We start from the raw sequence: 16,600 nt of genomic DNA on the forward strand, positions 1-16,600 counted from the left end.
GAAAGGAATTTATATGTTTAAATGAATGATTCGAATATTCCACCCTGAAACCATATAATTGTATGAAATTGATTAGAATCGTAAAATTATTATTAATGATGTGTGTAGTTTTAGTCAGTAAAATTATAATAAATGATGTGTGTAGTTTTAGTCAGAATTAGGGTAAAACAATATATCTGTACAATATGTCTCTATAGTATCTTAAACACAGACTGTCTAAGCAAAATTCGGTGCCGACCTTGGCTAGGGGCCACAGAGATTTGGGAGAGGGCAGGGAGTACTTCTCACGCTTTTCCTAATCTTGGGGGAGGACAGGGAGTGATTCACACGGTCTCCCTAATCTTTGTCGGCTGGGTAGTGGAACAGTATGTGTATAGGATATCTACTGTTTGTGTGGAATGATGTGCGCCGCTATAAAATGGATGTCTTTGTATTGTGGACTTCAGAACGTTCTCGTGAATACACATTTTACTATTGTAGGCTGGGCCTCTGTCTGTTTTCATTTCAACCAGTATCTTACAAATTCTGGGTTGCAGACTGAGAAGTTAATTGAAGTTCAGTTTATGAACATTGAGAACATAATTGTCTTAACACCAGCCCAAAGCAGCCAGGCCACTGGGGAAATAAGAACAGAAGACAACATCGTCAATACAACAATAACAACAGGCCAGAGACGGACAGAAAAGAAGTCAGTAAAGGACAGGGTAATGTTTAGAAGGCACAACACGTAATAATATTATCTGAACTTGTGCAATATCAAATGCTTTTTTGTTTTTGTTTTTTGGAAACACGTTTTATTATGTTGTGTGCTCTAATGAATACAACCCAGCTTCAATAAAGAGCATAAATAAAGAACTGCATCAAAAGGTTTCAGTTCAGATGAATGAAAATGCACACGTTGAAGATAGTAGTAGGTCTAATTTAATGAATAGAGATGATGTGATCACTTGCTAGACCTGCCTGGCAGAAACACACATAGATAATATCTAGACAATGAATTTATATCTGAACTTTCGACAATGTTGTTATCTACTGAACACAGCCCGGGCACACACACTTTACAATGACAGAGAGAGAGGTGAGCGACTACACCTAAATAGAACAAGATAACCAAACCAGGCTATCTCAATCCTTTGGTGTGTGAGTGTGTGTTTGTGTGAATGTATGGACAATGGAGGAGGTACAGTGCCTTGCATTTTTCCTATTTTGTTGCATTTCAACCTGTAATTTAAATGGATTTTCATTTGAATTTCATGTAATGGACATACACAAAATAGCCTATATTGGTGAGGTGAAGTGAAATGTAAAAAATAATTTCAAATAATTCAACAACAAAAAAACAGAAAACGATGCGTGCAAATGTATTCACCCCTTTGCTATGAAGCCCCTAAATAAGATCTGGTGCAAACAATTACCTTCAGAAGTCACATAATTAGTTAAATAAAGTCCACCTGTGTGCAATCTAAGTGTCAAATGATCTGTCACATGATCTCAGTATATATACACCTGTTCTGAAAGTTCCCAGAGTCTGCAACACCACTAAGCATGGGGCACCACCAAGCAAGAGGCACTATGAAGACCAAGGAGCTCTCAAAACAGGTCAGGGATGAAGTTGTGGAGAAGTACAGATCAGAGTTAGGTTATAAAAAAATATCAGAAACTTTGAACATCCCACAGAGCACCATTAAATCCATTATTAAAAATGGAAAGAATATGGCACCACAACAAACCTGCCATGAGAGGGCCGCCCACCAAAACTCACGGACCAGGCAAGAAGGGCATTAATCAGAGAGGTAACAAAGAGACCAAAGATAACCCTGAAGGTGCTGCAAAGCTCCACAGCGGAGATTGGAGTATCTGTCCATAGGACCACTTTAAGCCGTACACTCCAAGGAGCTGAGCTTTACGGAAGAGTGGCCAGAAAAAAGCCATTGCTTAAAGAAAAAAATAAGCAAACACGTTTGGTCCACAGCGGAGATTGGAGTATCTGTCCATAGGACCACTTGAAGCTGTACACTCCAAGGAGCTGGGATTTACGGAAGAGTGGCCAGAAAAAAAGCCATTGCTTAAAGAAAGAAAAATAAGCAAACGCGTTTGGTGTTAGCCAAAAGGCATGTGGGAGACTCCCCAAACATATGGAAGAAGGTACTCTGGTCAAATGAGACTAAAATTGAGCTTTTTTGCCATCAAGTAAAACGCTATGTCTGGCGCAAACCCAACACCTCTCATCACCCCGAGAACACCATCCCCACAGTGAAGTATGTTGGTGGCAGCATCATGCTGTGGGGATGTGTTTCATCGGCAGGGACTGGGAAACGGTCAGAACTTAAGGAATGATGGATGGCGCTAAATACAGAGAAATTCTTGAGGGAAACCTGTTTCAGTCTTCCAGAGATTTCAGACTGGGACGGAGGTTCACCTTCCAGCAGGACAATGACCCTAAGCATACTGCTAAAGCAACACTTGAGTGGTTTAAGGGGAAACATTTACATGTCTTTGAATGGCCTAGTCAAAGCCCAGATCTCAATCCAATTGAGAATCTGTGGTATGACTTAAATATTGCTGTACACCAGCAAAATATTGCTGTACACCAGCAAAACCCATCAAACTTGAAGGAGCTGGAGCAGTTTTGCCTTGAAGAATGGGCAAAAATCCCAGTGGCTAGATGTTCCAATCTTATATAGACATACCCCAAGAGACTTGCAGCTGAAGGTGCTTCTAAAGGTGGCTCTACAAAGTATTGACTTTGGGGGGGTGAATAGTTATGCACGCTCAAGTTTTCAGTTCTTTTGTCTTATTTCTTGTTTCACAATAAAAATATTTTGCATCTTCAAAGTGGTAGGCATGTTGTGTAAATCATATGATACAAACCCCCAAAAATCCATTTTAATTTCAGGTTGTAAGTCAACAAAATAGGAAAAATGCCAAGGGGGATGAATACTTTCGCAAGCCGCTGTATATATAATATAAAACCACTTCTAAGACTCTTTCCCCTGTTTAATACCCTAAATATGCGCCAATACCCATCTATCTAACTATTTGTAGCTCGCTAAACTTAGATAGCTAGCTAACGTTTGCTAACCAAGCTAGGTAGCTAGCTATCTCGTGATAATTTTGTGAACAGAACTTGAGTATCGCATTCACATTTGCTTTTTTTTTTTATAAATAAAATATATACAGTACCAGTCAAAAGTTTGGACACACCTACTCATTCAAGGGTTTTTCTTTATTTGTACTATTTTCTACATTGTAGAACAATAGTGAAGACATGAAAACTATGAAATAACACATATGGAATCATGTAGGAACCAAAAAGTGTTAAACTAATCAAAATATATTTGAGATTTGAGTAGCCACCCTTTGCCTTGATGACAGCTTTGCACACTCTTGGCATTCTCTCAACCAGCTTCATGAGGTAGTCACCTGGAATGCATTTCAAATAACAGGTGTGCCTTGTTAAATGTTAATTTGTGGAATTTCTTTCCTTCTTAATGCATTTGAGCCAATCAGTTGTGTTGTGACAGGGTAGGGCTGGTATACAGAGGATAGCACTATTTGGTAAAAGACCAAATGCAGATCAGATTATGGCTAGAACAGCTCAAATAAGCAAAGAGAAACGACAGTCCATCATTACTTTAAGACATGAAAGTCAGTCAATCTGGAAACTTTCAAGAACTTTGGAAGTTTCTTCAAGTGCAATTGCAAAAACCATCAAGCGCTATGATGAAACCATTACTAAAGGACACCAATAAGAATAGACTTGCTTGGGCCAAGAAACACAAGCAATGGACATTAGACCGGTGGAAATCTGTCCTTTGGGCTGATGAGTCCAAATGTGAGATTTTTGGTTCCAACCATTGTGTATTTGTGAGACGCAGAGTAGGTGAACGGATGATCTCTGTGTGGTTCCCAACGTGACGCATGGAGGAAGTGTGATGGTGCTTTGCTGGTGACACTGTCTGTGATTTATTTAGAATTCAAGGCACACTTAACCAGCATGGCTACCACAGCATTCTGCAGCGATACGCCATCCCATCTGGTTTGTGCTTAATGGGACTATCATTTGTTTTTCAACAGGACAATGACCTGACCTCAACCCAATTGAGGTGGTTTAGGATGAGTTGGACCGCAGAGTGAAGGAAAAACACCCAACAAGTGCTCAGCATATTTGGCAACTCCTTCAAGGCTGTTGGAAAAGCATTCCAGGTGAAGCTGGTTGAGAGAATGCCAAGAGTGTGCAAAGCTGTCATCAAGGCGAATGGTGGCTACTTTGAAGTATCTAAAATATATGTTGATTGATTTGACACCTTTTAGGTTACTACATGATTCCATGTGTTATTTCATAGTTATGATGTACAAATAAAGAAAACACCTTGAACGAGTAGGTGTGTCCAAATATGTGACTGGTATTGTACATTCACACGTATAGTATCAGACAAACGTCTGTACACACCTACTCATTCAAGGATCTAGGAGACAATAAATAACGAGGGATAGATGCGTAGATGATTTTAGTAGTTCCATGAGTTAGCCATGGTTGGTAGCTCTATGGGCACAGTCACAGACAAGTTCTCACACCCAACACCCATGATGGAACTGTCGAGTCGAGTGTGCTTTACCAAACGAGGACGGGGTGATTGAACAACGCTGCATAGAATGTGCTTTAGCTGAAATTGCTGGCATATTTTGAAGACTCGTTTCGCTTTGAGAACCTTAAAACAGAGGTAATTATCTAGCAAAAGCTATTGTGGAATTGCACATTTTGTTTCGTACTGATTTAGCTACTGTTAGCCTGACTAGCTACTGACTACGAGTTGAGCGCACTGAGGTGAATGGACAAGCAAACTAGCCAATTTTCGGTATTTCTGATGTTCACTATTCCTAGCTATAATATCAGACTGGCAATAAATGGCGGTACGGTTAGGGCTGCGTATATATAACGTTAGTCCCTTCAACCCTTTCCTGTTGTAGCTAGCTAGCTAATATAGTTAGATACATCCCCACTACATATAAGATTATCGTTAACCTAGGAATATTGAAGGCACTAGGTCAATACAATATTGGGTAAATTATCCTCCACCACCATAGCCCGACTGCTAGTTAACTATATATTCACAGCTTAGATAACTAGCTAGAAGTTAGCGGACTAGCTAAAAAGCAAAGGTAGCTAACTGCTAGGTCCTTGCTATCAGGGATCCTTGGGACGTCCCTACCCCATTGAAGTTGTCATTTAAAAAGGTAAATGTTTGGGCTGGGAATTGCCAGGGACCTCGATATTATCACGATACTTAGTTAAGTTCCGATGCGATATGTATTGTGATTCTCACGATTTCTATATGCGATTCGATGTTCCAAACATATTGCTCACTATATCAGCCGCAGATAGGCTGGGCACATGACATTTCTAAAAAGGTATTTTTTTCTAATAGAAACGAGTTCATTGCATCCGCCATTGAGCCCAGTTTCGTACTATTTGTCCCAGCTGTTTGCTGTAGTGTTTAAGTAATCGCGAAAAAACGCCTTATTTTAGGTTAATGTTTCACCCTGCCAGCCCCTATTAGTTCTATAGGGCACCAACTCGCCTTCCGAACGATATATTCCCTTCCCATTGTTCTGCTTAACCTTGTAGGCTTACCTCAGGTAACTCATTATTAACAAGGTTATGGCTACTTGGTGAGCGCTCTAACAGTTCGCCTGTGTACACGTTGTGGTGACCTACAGTGCGTTTTTTACCTCACATGCTGACAACACCGCTCGCATCGAAAAATAAATTAAAACATACATGTTATTCAATTATTGCACCCACACTGCTTGCGCGCACCAACGAGTGTCTGCGTTGCCAAGCGCTAAAATAGAAGTCAGTTCTAATTGTGACACTGAACGCTGTGCAAGTCCTGCCTCCCATCTCATTGGTTTGTAGAAGCAGATACCCACGTGCCATCTCCTCATTGGTTATACCAATGTAAACAATTGTTTACAGACAGATTATTTCACTGTATCACAATTCCAGTGGGTCAGAAGTTTACATGCACTAAGTTGACTGTGCCTTTAAACAGCTTGGACAATCCCAGAAAATTGTCATGACTTCAGAAGCATCCGATAGGCTAATTGACATCATTTGAGTCAATTGGAGGTTACCTAAGAGAGGTAATTTTTACTAGGATTAAATGTCAGGAATTGTGATACACTGACTTTAAATGTATTTAGCTAAGGTGTATCACAATTCCTGACATTTAATCCTAGTAAAAATTACCTCTCTTAGGTCAGTTAGGATCACCACTTTATTTTAAGAACGTGGAATGTCAGAATAATAGAGAATTATTTATTTAAGCTTTTATTTCTTTCATCACATTCCCAGTGGGTCAGAAGTTTACATACACTGACTTTAAATGTATTTAGCTAAGGTGTATGTAAACTTCCGACTTCAACTGTATTCTACACCATGTACTGCATCTTGCCTCTGCCGCACGCCATCGCTCATCCATATGTTTATATGTACATATTCTTATTCATCCCTTTACATTTGTGTGTGTATAAGGTAGTTCTTGTGAATGTTAGATTGCTTAGATTTTACTGCATAGTCAGAACTAGAAGCACATGCATTTCACTCGCATTAACATCTGCTAACCATGTGTATGTGACCAATAACATTTTATTTGAGATATTAATTGTTTTGCTCTCAAGACAAGGGTGCTATTTAAAGGAGTGAATCCTGTGGTAGTGGAAATGTGAACGTTGACCAATTGAAGGGGAAGATTCCCTGTGTTTGTGATGCTCGTCGCGACGCTGACAGGGTGGCGTGAGTGGTGAAACAGAAGAGCCGTAGGTCTGTTCTTTTGAGTTTTAATGTTGAGTCTTTGCCCGACAAAGTGATGTTAGGTTATACACTGCCTCTGGAAAGTATTCAGACCCCATGGCCTTTTCCACATTTTGTTAGGTTACAGATTTATTCTAAAATGTATGAAATACTCTTTTCCTTTATCAATATACACACAATACCCCATGTAGACAAAGCAAAAACTTTTTTAAATGTTTATGTTTGTTAATTCATTTATATATATATTTTTTTTTAAATCTAAGTATTCAGACCCTAATACTTTGTTGAAGCACCTTTGGTAGCGATTACAGCCTTGAGTCTTCTTGGGTATGACGCCACAAGCTTGGAAGGTCGCCACAAGCTCTGTTCTTTGCTCCGTTCATATTTTACCTCGATCCTGACTAGTCTCCCAGTGCCTGCCGCTAATAAACATCCCAACAGCATGATGCTGCCACCACCGTGCTTCACCGTAGGGATGGTGCCGGGTTTCCTCCACACGTGATGCTTTGCATTCAGGCCAAAGAGTTCAATCTTGGTTTCATCAGACCAGAGAATCTTGTTTCTCATGGTCTGAGAGTCCTTAGGTGCCTTTTGGCAAGCTCCAAGCGGGCTGTCATGTGCCTTTTTGCTGAGTAGTGGCTTCCTTCTGGCCACTCTACCATAAAGGTCTGATTTGGTGGAATGCTGCAGAGATGGTTCTCCTTCTGGAAGGTTCTCCCATCTCCACAGTAGAACTCTGGAGCTCTGTCAGTGACCATCAGGTTCTTGGTCACCTCCCTGACCAAGGCCCTTCTCCCCCGATTGCTCAGTTTGGCCAGGTGGCCAGCTCTAGGAAGAGTCTTGGTGGTTCCTAACTTCTTCCATTTTTAAGAATGATCAGGGCCACTGTTCTCTTGGGGACCTTCAATGCTGCAGAAATGTTTTGGTACCCTTCCCCAGATTTGTGCCTCGACATTCCTGTCTCGAAGCTCTACGGACAATTCCTTTGACCTCATGGCTTGGTTTTTGATCTGACATGCACTGTCAACTGTGGGACCTTCCAAATCACCTGTGGTAAATTCAATTGATTGGACATGGACTCCAAACAAGTTGGAGAAACGTGTTAAGGATGATCACTGGAAACAAGATGCACCTGAGCTCAATTTTGAGTCTCATAGCAAAGGGTCTTAATACCTATGTAAATAAGTTATTTATGTTTTCTGATTTTAATAAATTTGCAAACATTTATAAAAACCTGTTTTCGCTTTGTCATTATGGGGTATTGTGTGTAGATTGAGGAAATAGTTTTATTTAATCCATTTTAGAATAAGTCAACGTAACAAAATGTGAAAAGTCAATGGGTCTGATTACTTTCCGAAGGCACTGTATACTTCAAGTGATATTGTACAAGCTTTTGTGCTGACAACATTACATTGTTACAGGTGTCAAGCTTATGGGCAAGTGGCAGCAGTGTGTAGGAGGGAGGTTCCTAGGTGTGAGAAGTGTGCAGAAGGACATGAGACAAAGGAATGTGTAGCATTGGGGAAAGTAGTGGTATTTGTTAATTGTAGGGGTGCCCATGGGGCTCGGGATCAGAATTGTCCTGTGCGAGAGAGGCAGGTTGAGGTTTCCAGGGTTAGAGTATTGCAGAAGTTGTCGTATACAATAGGCAGTGAAGAAAGTGGTGGAAAATGGGTCAAGGGGGAGGGATCCTGAGAGGAGTAGTAGATCTGTACCAGTACAGAGGGATAGGCCAACAAGTAATATATGCTTCAGTAAGATTTAGATTTTTTGCATTTTATAGCAATGGTTGCTGCAAGGATGGTTGAGGTTGTGGTGGCAGCTGCAGAGAGGTATTTGGGTGTGCGAGATTTGACATCAGAGTTACAGGGTGTGTTGAGTGGTGGTGTCCTATCCTTTCAGGCTGTTGGCCTGAGGTAGAACTAGATATATTTAAATAGTGGAGTAGGGTGGTGGATTAGATGGTAGGGTATTTGTTGATTTAACATTTTTATTTTCAAGCAAAGTATAAAGGGATTATCTAGAAGGTGGCAGTAATCCCAACATTTATTGGATGCCAACCGTCATTAAACCTCATCGAAGAAGAAAAAGTAGGCTTAGGGCCATATTTCCATGTTACAGCGCTTGTCTATGGAAAGCAGAGTAAGACCGTGTGGACTACCTGTGGTTATTAAACGGAAGACAGATGGCACAAACTTGTTGTCACTGAAAAATACTGTTGGTTGCATCTGAGGTAAAAGAGTGTAAAGTGTGTGTTTTGCATTTGTTGAAATTATTTTGGTGTGATATGAAATTAGAGAACCGTACTGAAATTGAGAATCGATTCACATTTTAAATAGAGTATTTGGCTGTTTTTGGCTTCCAGAGACAAACGGAACGTGCAGGGTCTTTGGGCTAAGGAGTAACGTTAGGCTCTTTTAGTCCAATATTGGGCTACAGAGGGACAAGAAAGAGCTATGAGAAAGTTTTGATGAGTCATGGGAAAAAAAGTGCTGAAAACAAGCTATGAAGGAAAAATACTGGAGTTGTGCCAACTAGCAGAAAAATAATATCCTGATATGTAAAGGTATCGATTTATCCCCCCCATCACAAATTAAGGTTTTGGGTAGGGACGTCCCAAGGATTCCCAGATAGCACTAACCTTTACTGCTAGCTAGCTAACACAATTTTCTTCTTCCCTGGCTTTAGGCTCAATGGATCAGGGCTGCATTAGCATAGTCTCTGGTGCCCCTGCTGGCCCGATGGTTCAAGTATGTTTCCCCGGTGTGCGTGCAGCAGTTTTGGACAGCCTAAATCGACAGCGGGAAGAAGGACGGCTCTGTGACCTCTCCATACAGGTGCAGGGACAGGTGTTCAGGGCCCACCGCTGTGTGCTGGCTGCCTCCTCGCCATACTTTCACGATCAGGTTTGTCTGTCAGTGTTTATATGAGTGTGTGTACTAGTAGTCTTTCTTGGGTTGACACAATGTACCAATGTTCTGGCTTACACCTCTGTTCGTTAACAAGGTCAGTTTGGCATAGAGGAAAAGGCAGTGATGGGGAGATCTGGCTTTCGTACGTCACTGCCTTATCCGTTTGTTGCCCTAGCACAATTCCCGCCCACATTTTTAAGCCTACACAAACTTGTGATTTGTTGTGAGAGTTGTCTATCTGAAGTTGGACCCGTTCCGAAATAGATCTGGTATTTCCCATCCGGACCCGATATACATAAATACTTTTCTACAATATAGAGACGCGTTCCAAATGGACCTGAGTACAACAGATCAAGTGAGGGAAGCAGCAGAAAAGTCCATTTTTAAGCTACTTTAGTAACCGGAGCTAATAAATTGAGGTAGATAGAGGTGAAGCTCTAGCAGGGGCCATGCTCTCTCTCTCTCTGTGTGTGTGGGCTACTGAGTGTGAGTGACAAATGGAGGAGGGAGGGAGAGACGAGAGACCGCAACTAACCAAGGCGACTCATGCTATAATAGACTATTAGTTGCCCTAGCTAGGTTATTTATCATCGAATATGATTACATAATACCTGTCTTGACTGCATCAAACCGGGAGAAGCTAGTTAGGCTAATGGCGGCTGCATGCGCTTTCTCGTCCTACACAGTTACAAACAACAACTCCATTCAGAATATAAAGTAGTAGCCTACCTGTTGGCTCTTGGTCATTGTAGCCTATCTCCTTTTGCCCCACAGGAAGGCTCTGACTGTAGCTTGTTGTTGCTTTGATGACTTATGATTGGCCAACAACAAGCTACACTCGCCACTCTTGTGAAAAGCAAAGAGCAGCAGCATAAATAATATTTCTCTCTCGCTCTACTGCAGCAGTCGCGTTCCAGCTATATGGGTTCTTCCGGACAAGTCAGTTAGGATTGTCACGGGTATGTGTAATTTTATCAGACCCGTGACATTATTTCGAATTCTGGATCCGGACACGCTCAGATCCCGTCTCAGATATTCGGCTACAGGTGGAGCCTTGTGGACCTCTATTGTGAAATCCAATTTTTTTGTTATCACTTTCACCAGGTGTTGCTGAAGAATGTGACGACAGTGTCTCTGCCCTCTGTCATGGATCCTGTGGCCTTTGAGAGTGTCCTGAGTTCAGCCTACACCGGCCAACTGAGCATAGTGCGTGATGACATTGTCAACTACGTGACTGTAGCCAGCTTCCTCCAGATGTGGCATATTGTTGACAAGTGTACAGAGATCCTGAAGAGACCTCGACCCCCAGCAGAATGCAACCCTGGGGATGCTGCAGCTGCCACACACCACGGTGCCTCCTCAAGGCAGCAGTCCCCAAGCAGCACCGACTGCCTATACATGGAGAGAGAGGGGAAAGGTAAGGAGAGGAGGCCTTATGGCCAGGAGCAGAATTCTCTGCCTCCATTGGCCACGTGGAGGAGGCCCCAGCAGTTCCCCAGGTGGAGCCGCCCCAGGTCCTCACCCCAGCAAGTCATATCCATGCCTGCCCAGCACCTAGCTGACTCACACCTGGACTACCACCCTGCCGGGGAGAGTGACTACTCCAGCTGTGAGGAGGTGTGGATGTCCAGCCACAGCAAAGCCAGCCCCCTAAGCCATCATGATGGGAGAGGACTGGACCATAGCCACACCAGGCATGGGGGGATTCCTGGTGAGGCGTTGAGACTGCGAGCTAGACTGAGACAGAGGGCAGTGCCACCAAGTGCTGAGAAACTCCATGGCAGGGATAGAGGAAGTGGAGGGGGCTTTGGGGAAGAGCCTCAGGAGAAGAGAGGGACTGAAAGAGGGATTGAAGCAAATGAAGAAATGGGGGAAGAGGAGAAGAGGGAGGTGCCTGAGCGGAGAGGAAACTCTGGTATGTACTCCTAGAATGTGAAATGTAAACCGGACTTGGCGATTGATATGCCTGGGTTGGTTGTTTATAAAAGTCTCTCTCTCTCAAATGGGCATTCTGCAGTTGCTACATCAATTTTTGGACTTATAAATTAATGATATGTACCCATTTGATTCTTGAAGAATATACCTTATAAATGCCACATGAGCTTAGTTCAACTGTCGTAACCCCTCAGAACCCCAAATATAAGCTTGTTTTACGGTGTAAATACTTGTAGTGCCTTGCCATGGGGGTAGTCTTCATTGCCTACAGTGCAAGGTGTTCTACATTGGACAGACAAAGTGACACCTTCAAGACTGCTTAGCGGAACACAGGTACGCCATACGGGTAGGCAATGAAGACTACCCCATGGCAAGGCACTACAAGTCCTTACACCATGGCAACCCTGCCTCCCTACAAGCTATGGGTATTGATCATGTTCCGGCCTCTATTAGAAAAGGGGACCGTCTTAAACAGTTAAACCAAAGGGAAAGTTTTTGGATTTACAAACTACAGGCCACTAAGTACCCTGGTTTAAATGAAGATATGGATTTCTCACCCTTCCTGTAGGGTTGTGATAGGTCCATTTGCTGTCATCTAGTGGACAGTTCGCTCAATTGCCCTCAGCTATGTTTAGACTGTTGTTCATGTTTTGCTGTGTTCTAGTGTACTATGGAATATATTGCTTTCTTATTCTTGACACTTCTCCCAGTCATATTTTAAAGGTTAGAACTACCTTTCTAAGTGTTCTGATACTTCTAGGATTTGTATTTTTATGATAACATAGCTACAGTATTTCACTTTTTAATATGTATAGTATTGCTTACTAGGTTGTGTCCCATCAATTTTGTAACCACTCCCTCTTCAAATTAGGGCTAATTGGAAAAGCTGTTCAAAAGAGGACATTGTATAATTTCTTTGTACTCCCCGACGAAGGCCATGCAGCCGAAACGCGTTGGATTTTTAAAACTTTGTTTCTATTGAACATGCCATACAAATAAAGGCATTTTAATTAATTATATGAAGAGTGCCTTGGTCCTCCTTTCTTTTTGTAGTTTTAACCATGTTGAGGCTATAATTTTTAAATCATGGATGCACCCATAGCTATGTTGTGTTTTTTGAGAGTGGTTACATTTATCTAACCCCATCCATCAGCTTTTTACCGAAACTGGGGCAGGGAATATGCTTTATTGTTTCAACTGCTGATAATTTTAAACAATTGTCTCCTATTTATGAGATGATCAGCACCAATATGTGATAAGCACACATCCCTGTACCTTAAATAGAGTACCATTATATAATTATCTACGTGTATGTCCTTTGTACATTGTACATCTCTCTGTTTTGTATTTCTCCAGGAGACTTCCACACTAGTGTACACCAAGTTGAAGAGGGAGGACAGCCAGAGGGGAAAAAGAGCTCAGGGGAGCTGCAGAAGAAAGAGGAGAGACCGCTGGGGAGAAGCTCAGCCCTGACTTCTCCCCATGTTGTGGATCCAGATGATGTGATTCCTGGCCCTTCCTGCCCAGCTCCTACACCCTCATCCCGGATGCAGTGGCAGGCCGGTCCCTGGTCTCAGCAAGTAGCTAGGCCGCAAGCTGGAGAGGAATACTACAGAAGAGAAGACGATGAAGAAGATGAGGAGGAAGTGGACTTTGGCCGATTTGCAGATGGTGCTTTTGGAAGGGGCACCTATGATGAGATTGAGGATGGCACCGGGCAAGTTTCTCAGAGACCCTTAGTACCTGACTCTCCTGATAACAATGACTTTATCCTGGGGGCCCAAGAGTTGAACTGGCCCTCTGGGGCAGAAATGACCCATGGTGATGGTACCCCAACATCCAGCTGCCACCTGTCCCCATCCCCTGCTCCCTTCCCCCCTTCCTCCTCACCCCCCATCCCCTCTTCCTCCTCCCTCTCCCTTGCTGGGGCCCCTTACACGGGCAAAGTGCACTTCTGCCACTGTGGGAAGGCCTACACCCTGAAGAGCATGCGTGACCGCCACGTCAAGATGCAGCACCTCAACCTGCGGCCCTTCGCCTGCCCTGTGTGCACCAAGAGCTTCAAGATGAAGCACCACTTGACCAAGCATCTGAAGACCCATGGTGGGCTGCGGCCTTATGAGTGTGGCCTGTGTGGGAAGAAGGTCATCTGGAGGGACAGTTTCCTGCGCCACCAGGCCCGCTGTGAGAGACTGGCCGCCAGCTGTGATGGCGCTGCTGCCAGTAGTAACACCAGAGCGGCTGCCGACATGGACGATGGTTATGCTTATGGGTTCGGGGAGGGGTTTCTCTCACAGGGCGGGCAGGTGAAAGTGGAGCAGGCAGACTTTCAGGGGGAGGCGGAGTCTGGGATGAGTGGGTTGTTAGGGGTTGGGGCTGAGTTAGGCTCTCAGTCAAGGACTCTGGTTAGTCACAACTTTAAGGAGGAAGCCAGCGACAGGTTTAGCTGAAGCTAAATGAGGTAAACAGGTGGAATATAGGGCCCACAGCACTTGAATTGAGTATTAGATTGGTTGATTATGCTCATAATGGTCCATGTATAATCCATTAACACTCCGATCCATGTTAATGCACCTGTTTTTGAACAATTATTCTACGAGGGACATTTATGTTTATTTATTTAAATGACTATCCCATCATGCTATTGATATCTCAAAAGAGGGCACAAACATGTCATTTGTGTGATGTGAGTCTGTGTACATTTTGTATATTTAAATGAGCCAATTTATCTTATGAGCTCTCTTGTGAATGTATTTGAGTCACAATAAAATCTTGTTTGCACAGATATGGTTTGAACAAGAAGTTATCAGGGTCATATTGGATAACTAACATAATGCCATAACTGGTGGTTTGCTTCCCAGGAATATTGGAAGAAATTACTGAATATTAATTGAAAGTGTATGCAGGGTAAATACAGGGAACACAAGAAGAAGAAAAAAAAGGGTGATGTCTTATTTTCATAGTTTGCAGCTAGGTCTGTCCCAAATGGCACCATATTCATTATGTAGTGCACTATGAGGTCAAATGTACTGTAGTGCACTATATAGGGGAAAGAGTGCCATTTGGGACCCATAGAACACAGAGTAGATCAAAACCTGTACAAGGACACTGCAATCCACTTTCATCAACCCAGCCATCTAGACATTATCTCCCATTTTATTTTCGAATAACATTTAAATCAAATTTTATTTGTCACATGCGCCGAATACAACCGGTGTACACCTTAGCGTTAAATGCTTACTTACAAGCCCTTTAACCAACAATGCAGTTCAAGAAATGGAGGTAATAAAATATTGACTAAATAAACTAAAGTAAAAATCAATCAAAAAGTAAGACAAATGTACTTAACAATAACGAGGCTATATACAGAGGGTACTGGTACAGAGTCAATGTGCGGGGGTACAGGTTAGTTGAGAGAATTTGTAAAGTGACTATGCATAGATGGTAAACAGCGAGTAGCAGCAGTGTAAAAACAAGGGTGGGGTCAATGTAAATAGTCCGGGTGGCCGTTTGATTAGTTTAGCAGTCTTATGGCTTGGGGATAGAAGCTGTTAAGGAGCCTTTTAGTCCTAGACTTGGTGCTCTGGTAACGCTTGCTGGGCAGTAGAAGAGAGAACAGTCTATGACTTGGATGACTGGAGTCTTTGACAATTTTTTGGCCTTCCTCTGACACGCCTAGTATATAGGTCCTTGATGTCAGGAAGCTTGGCCCCAGTGATGTACTGGCCGGTAGCACTACACTCTAGCGCCTTACGGTCAGATGCCGAGCAGTTGCCATACCAGGCGGTGATGCAACTGGTCAGGATACCCTCAATGGTGCAGCTGTAGAACTTTTGAGGATCTGGGGACCCATGCCAAATCTTTTCAGTCTCCTGAGGGGGAAAAGGTTTTGTCGTGCCCTCTTCACAACTGTCTTGGTGTGTTTGGACTATGATCGTTTGTTGGTGATGTGGACACCAAGGAACTTGAAACTCTCGACCGTCTCCACTTTTCCTGTAGTCCACGATCATCTCCTTTGTCTTGCTCACGTTGAGGGAGAGGTTGTTGTCCTGGCACCACACTGCCAGGTCTCTGACCTCCCTATAGGCTATCTCATCATTGTCGGTGATCGGGCCTTACCACTGTTGTGTCATCAGAAAACAATGTTGGAGTTTTGCTTTGCCACACAGTTGTGGTTGAACAGGGAGTACAGGAGGGGACTAAGCACCCATGAGAGCCCCCAGTGTTGAGGATCAGCGTGGCAGATGTGTTGTTGCCTACCCTTTGGGGGCGGCCTGTCAGGAAGTCAAAGATCCAGTTGCAGAGGAAGGTGTTTGGTTCCAGGGTCCTTAGCTTAGTGATGAGCTTTGTGGGCAGTATGGTTTTGAACGCTGAGCTGTAGTCAATGAACAGCATTCTCACATAGGTGTTCCTTTTGTCCAGGTGTGAAAGGGCAGTGTGGAATGCGATTGAGATTGCGTCATCTGTACATCTGTTGGGGCGGTATGCGAATTGGAGATTTCAACAGCCGAGATTTGTATAAACCTTGCTGTCTGTCTTTCTGAAATTTGCAACATTGTTTAAATATTCAAATTCTATTTCTAGCTGTCCCATAGTAATGCATGTGTAGGGGACGAGACAGGCAGGCAGCGTTTCTCAGCCAGTCGAAATCATGAATCAGCTGGCATCATTTTTATTGATATATGCAAAGAAATGTAAATTGGAAAAAAGTCAAACGAAACGAAGTGCACCAAGTTTGCAGTCTTTACAGATTCAGTGTTTGAAGTAATTGTGTTAGCTGTGTTGTTGGCTAGCTCATCTGAGCAACTGTCCTGAGCAGATTTTTTTATGCCAGGCAAAATTCACGCATCATTAGCTCATTGTTATGCATGTATCCAAATAATTGTCACTAGAAAACAGCTTATGCAAATGCAGCTCCTGTTATTCTGTTTAATGT

General features: G+C 42.9%; 1 protein-coding gene across 1 annotated transcript; it reads left to right on the top strand.

Annotated features, from left to right (window-relative positions):
- The first annotated feature begins 4,456 nt into the window (after window positions 1–4,456).
- LOC120027198 (zinc finger and BTB domain-containing protein 22-like) lies at window positions 4,457–14,447 on the top strand. The gene is made up of 4 exons (XM_038972089.1): window positions 4,457–4,724; window positions 9,506–9,723; window positions 10,834–11,644; window positions 13,021–14,447. Exons 2-4 carry the CDS (start codon window positions 9,511–9,513, stop codon window positions 14,112–14,114), a joined length of 2,118 nt encoding a protein of 705 aa, XP_038828017.1. The 5' UTR covers window positions 4,457–4,724; window positions 9,506–9,510; the 3' UTR covers window positions 14,115–14,447.
- The last annotated feature ends 2,153 nt before the right edge of the window (window positions 14,448–16,600 follow it).

Source organism: Salvelinus namaycush, chromosome 32, assembly GCF_016432855.1.
Source record: "Salvelinus namaycush isolate Seneca chromosome 32, SaNama_1.0, whole genome shotgun sequence".
Taxonomy (NCBI): Eukaryota; Metazoa; Chordata; class Actinopteri; order Salmoniformes; family Salmonidae; genus Salvelinus; species Salvelinus namaycush.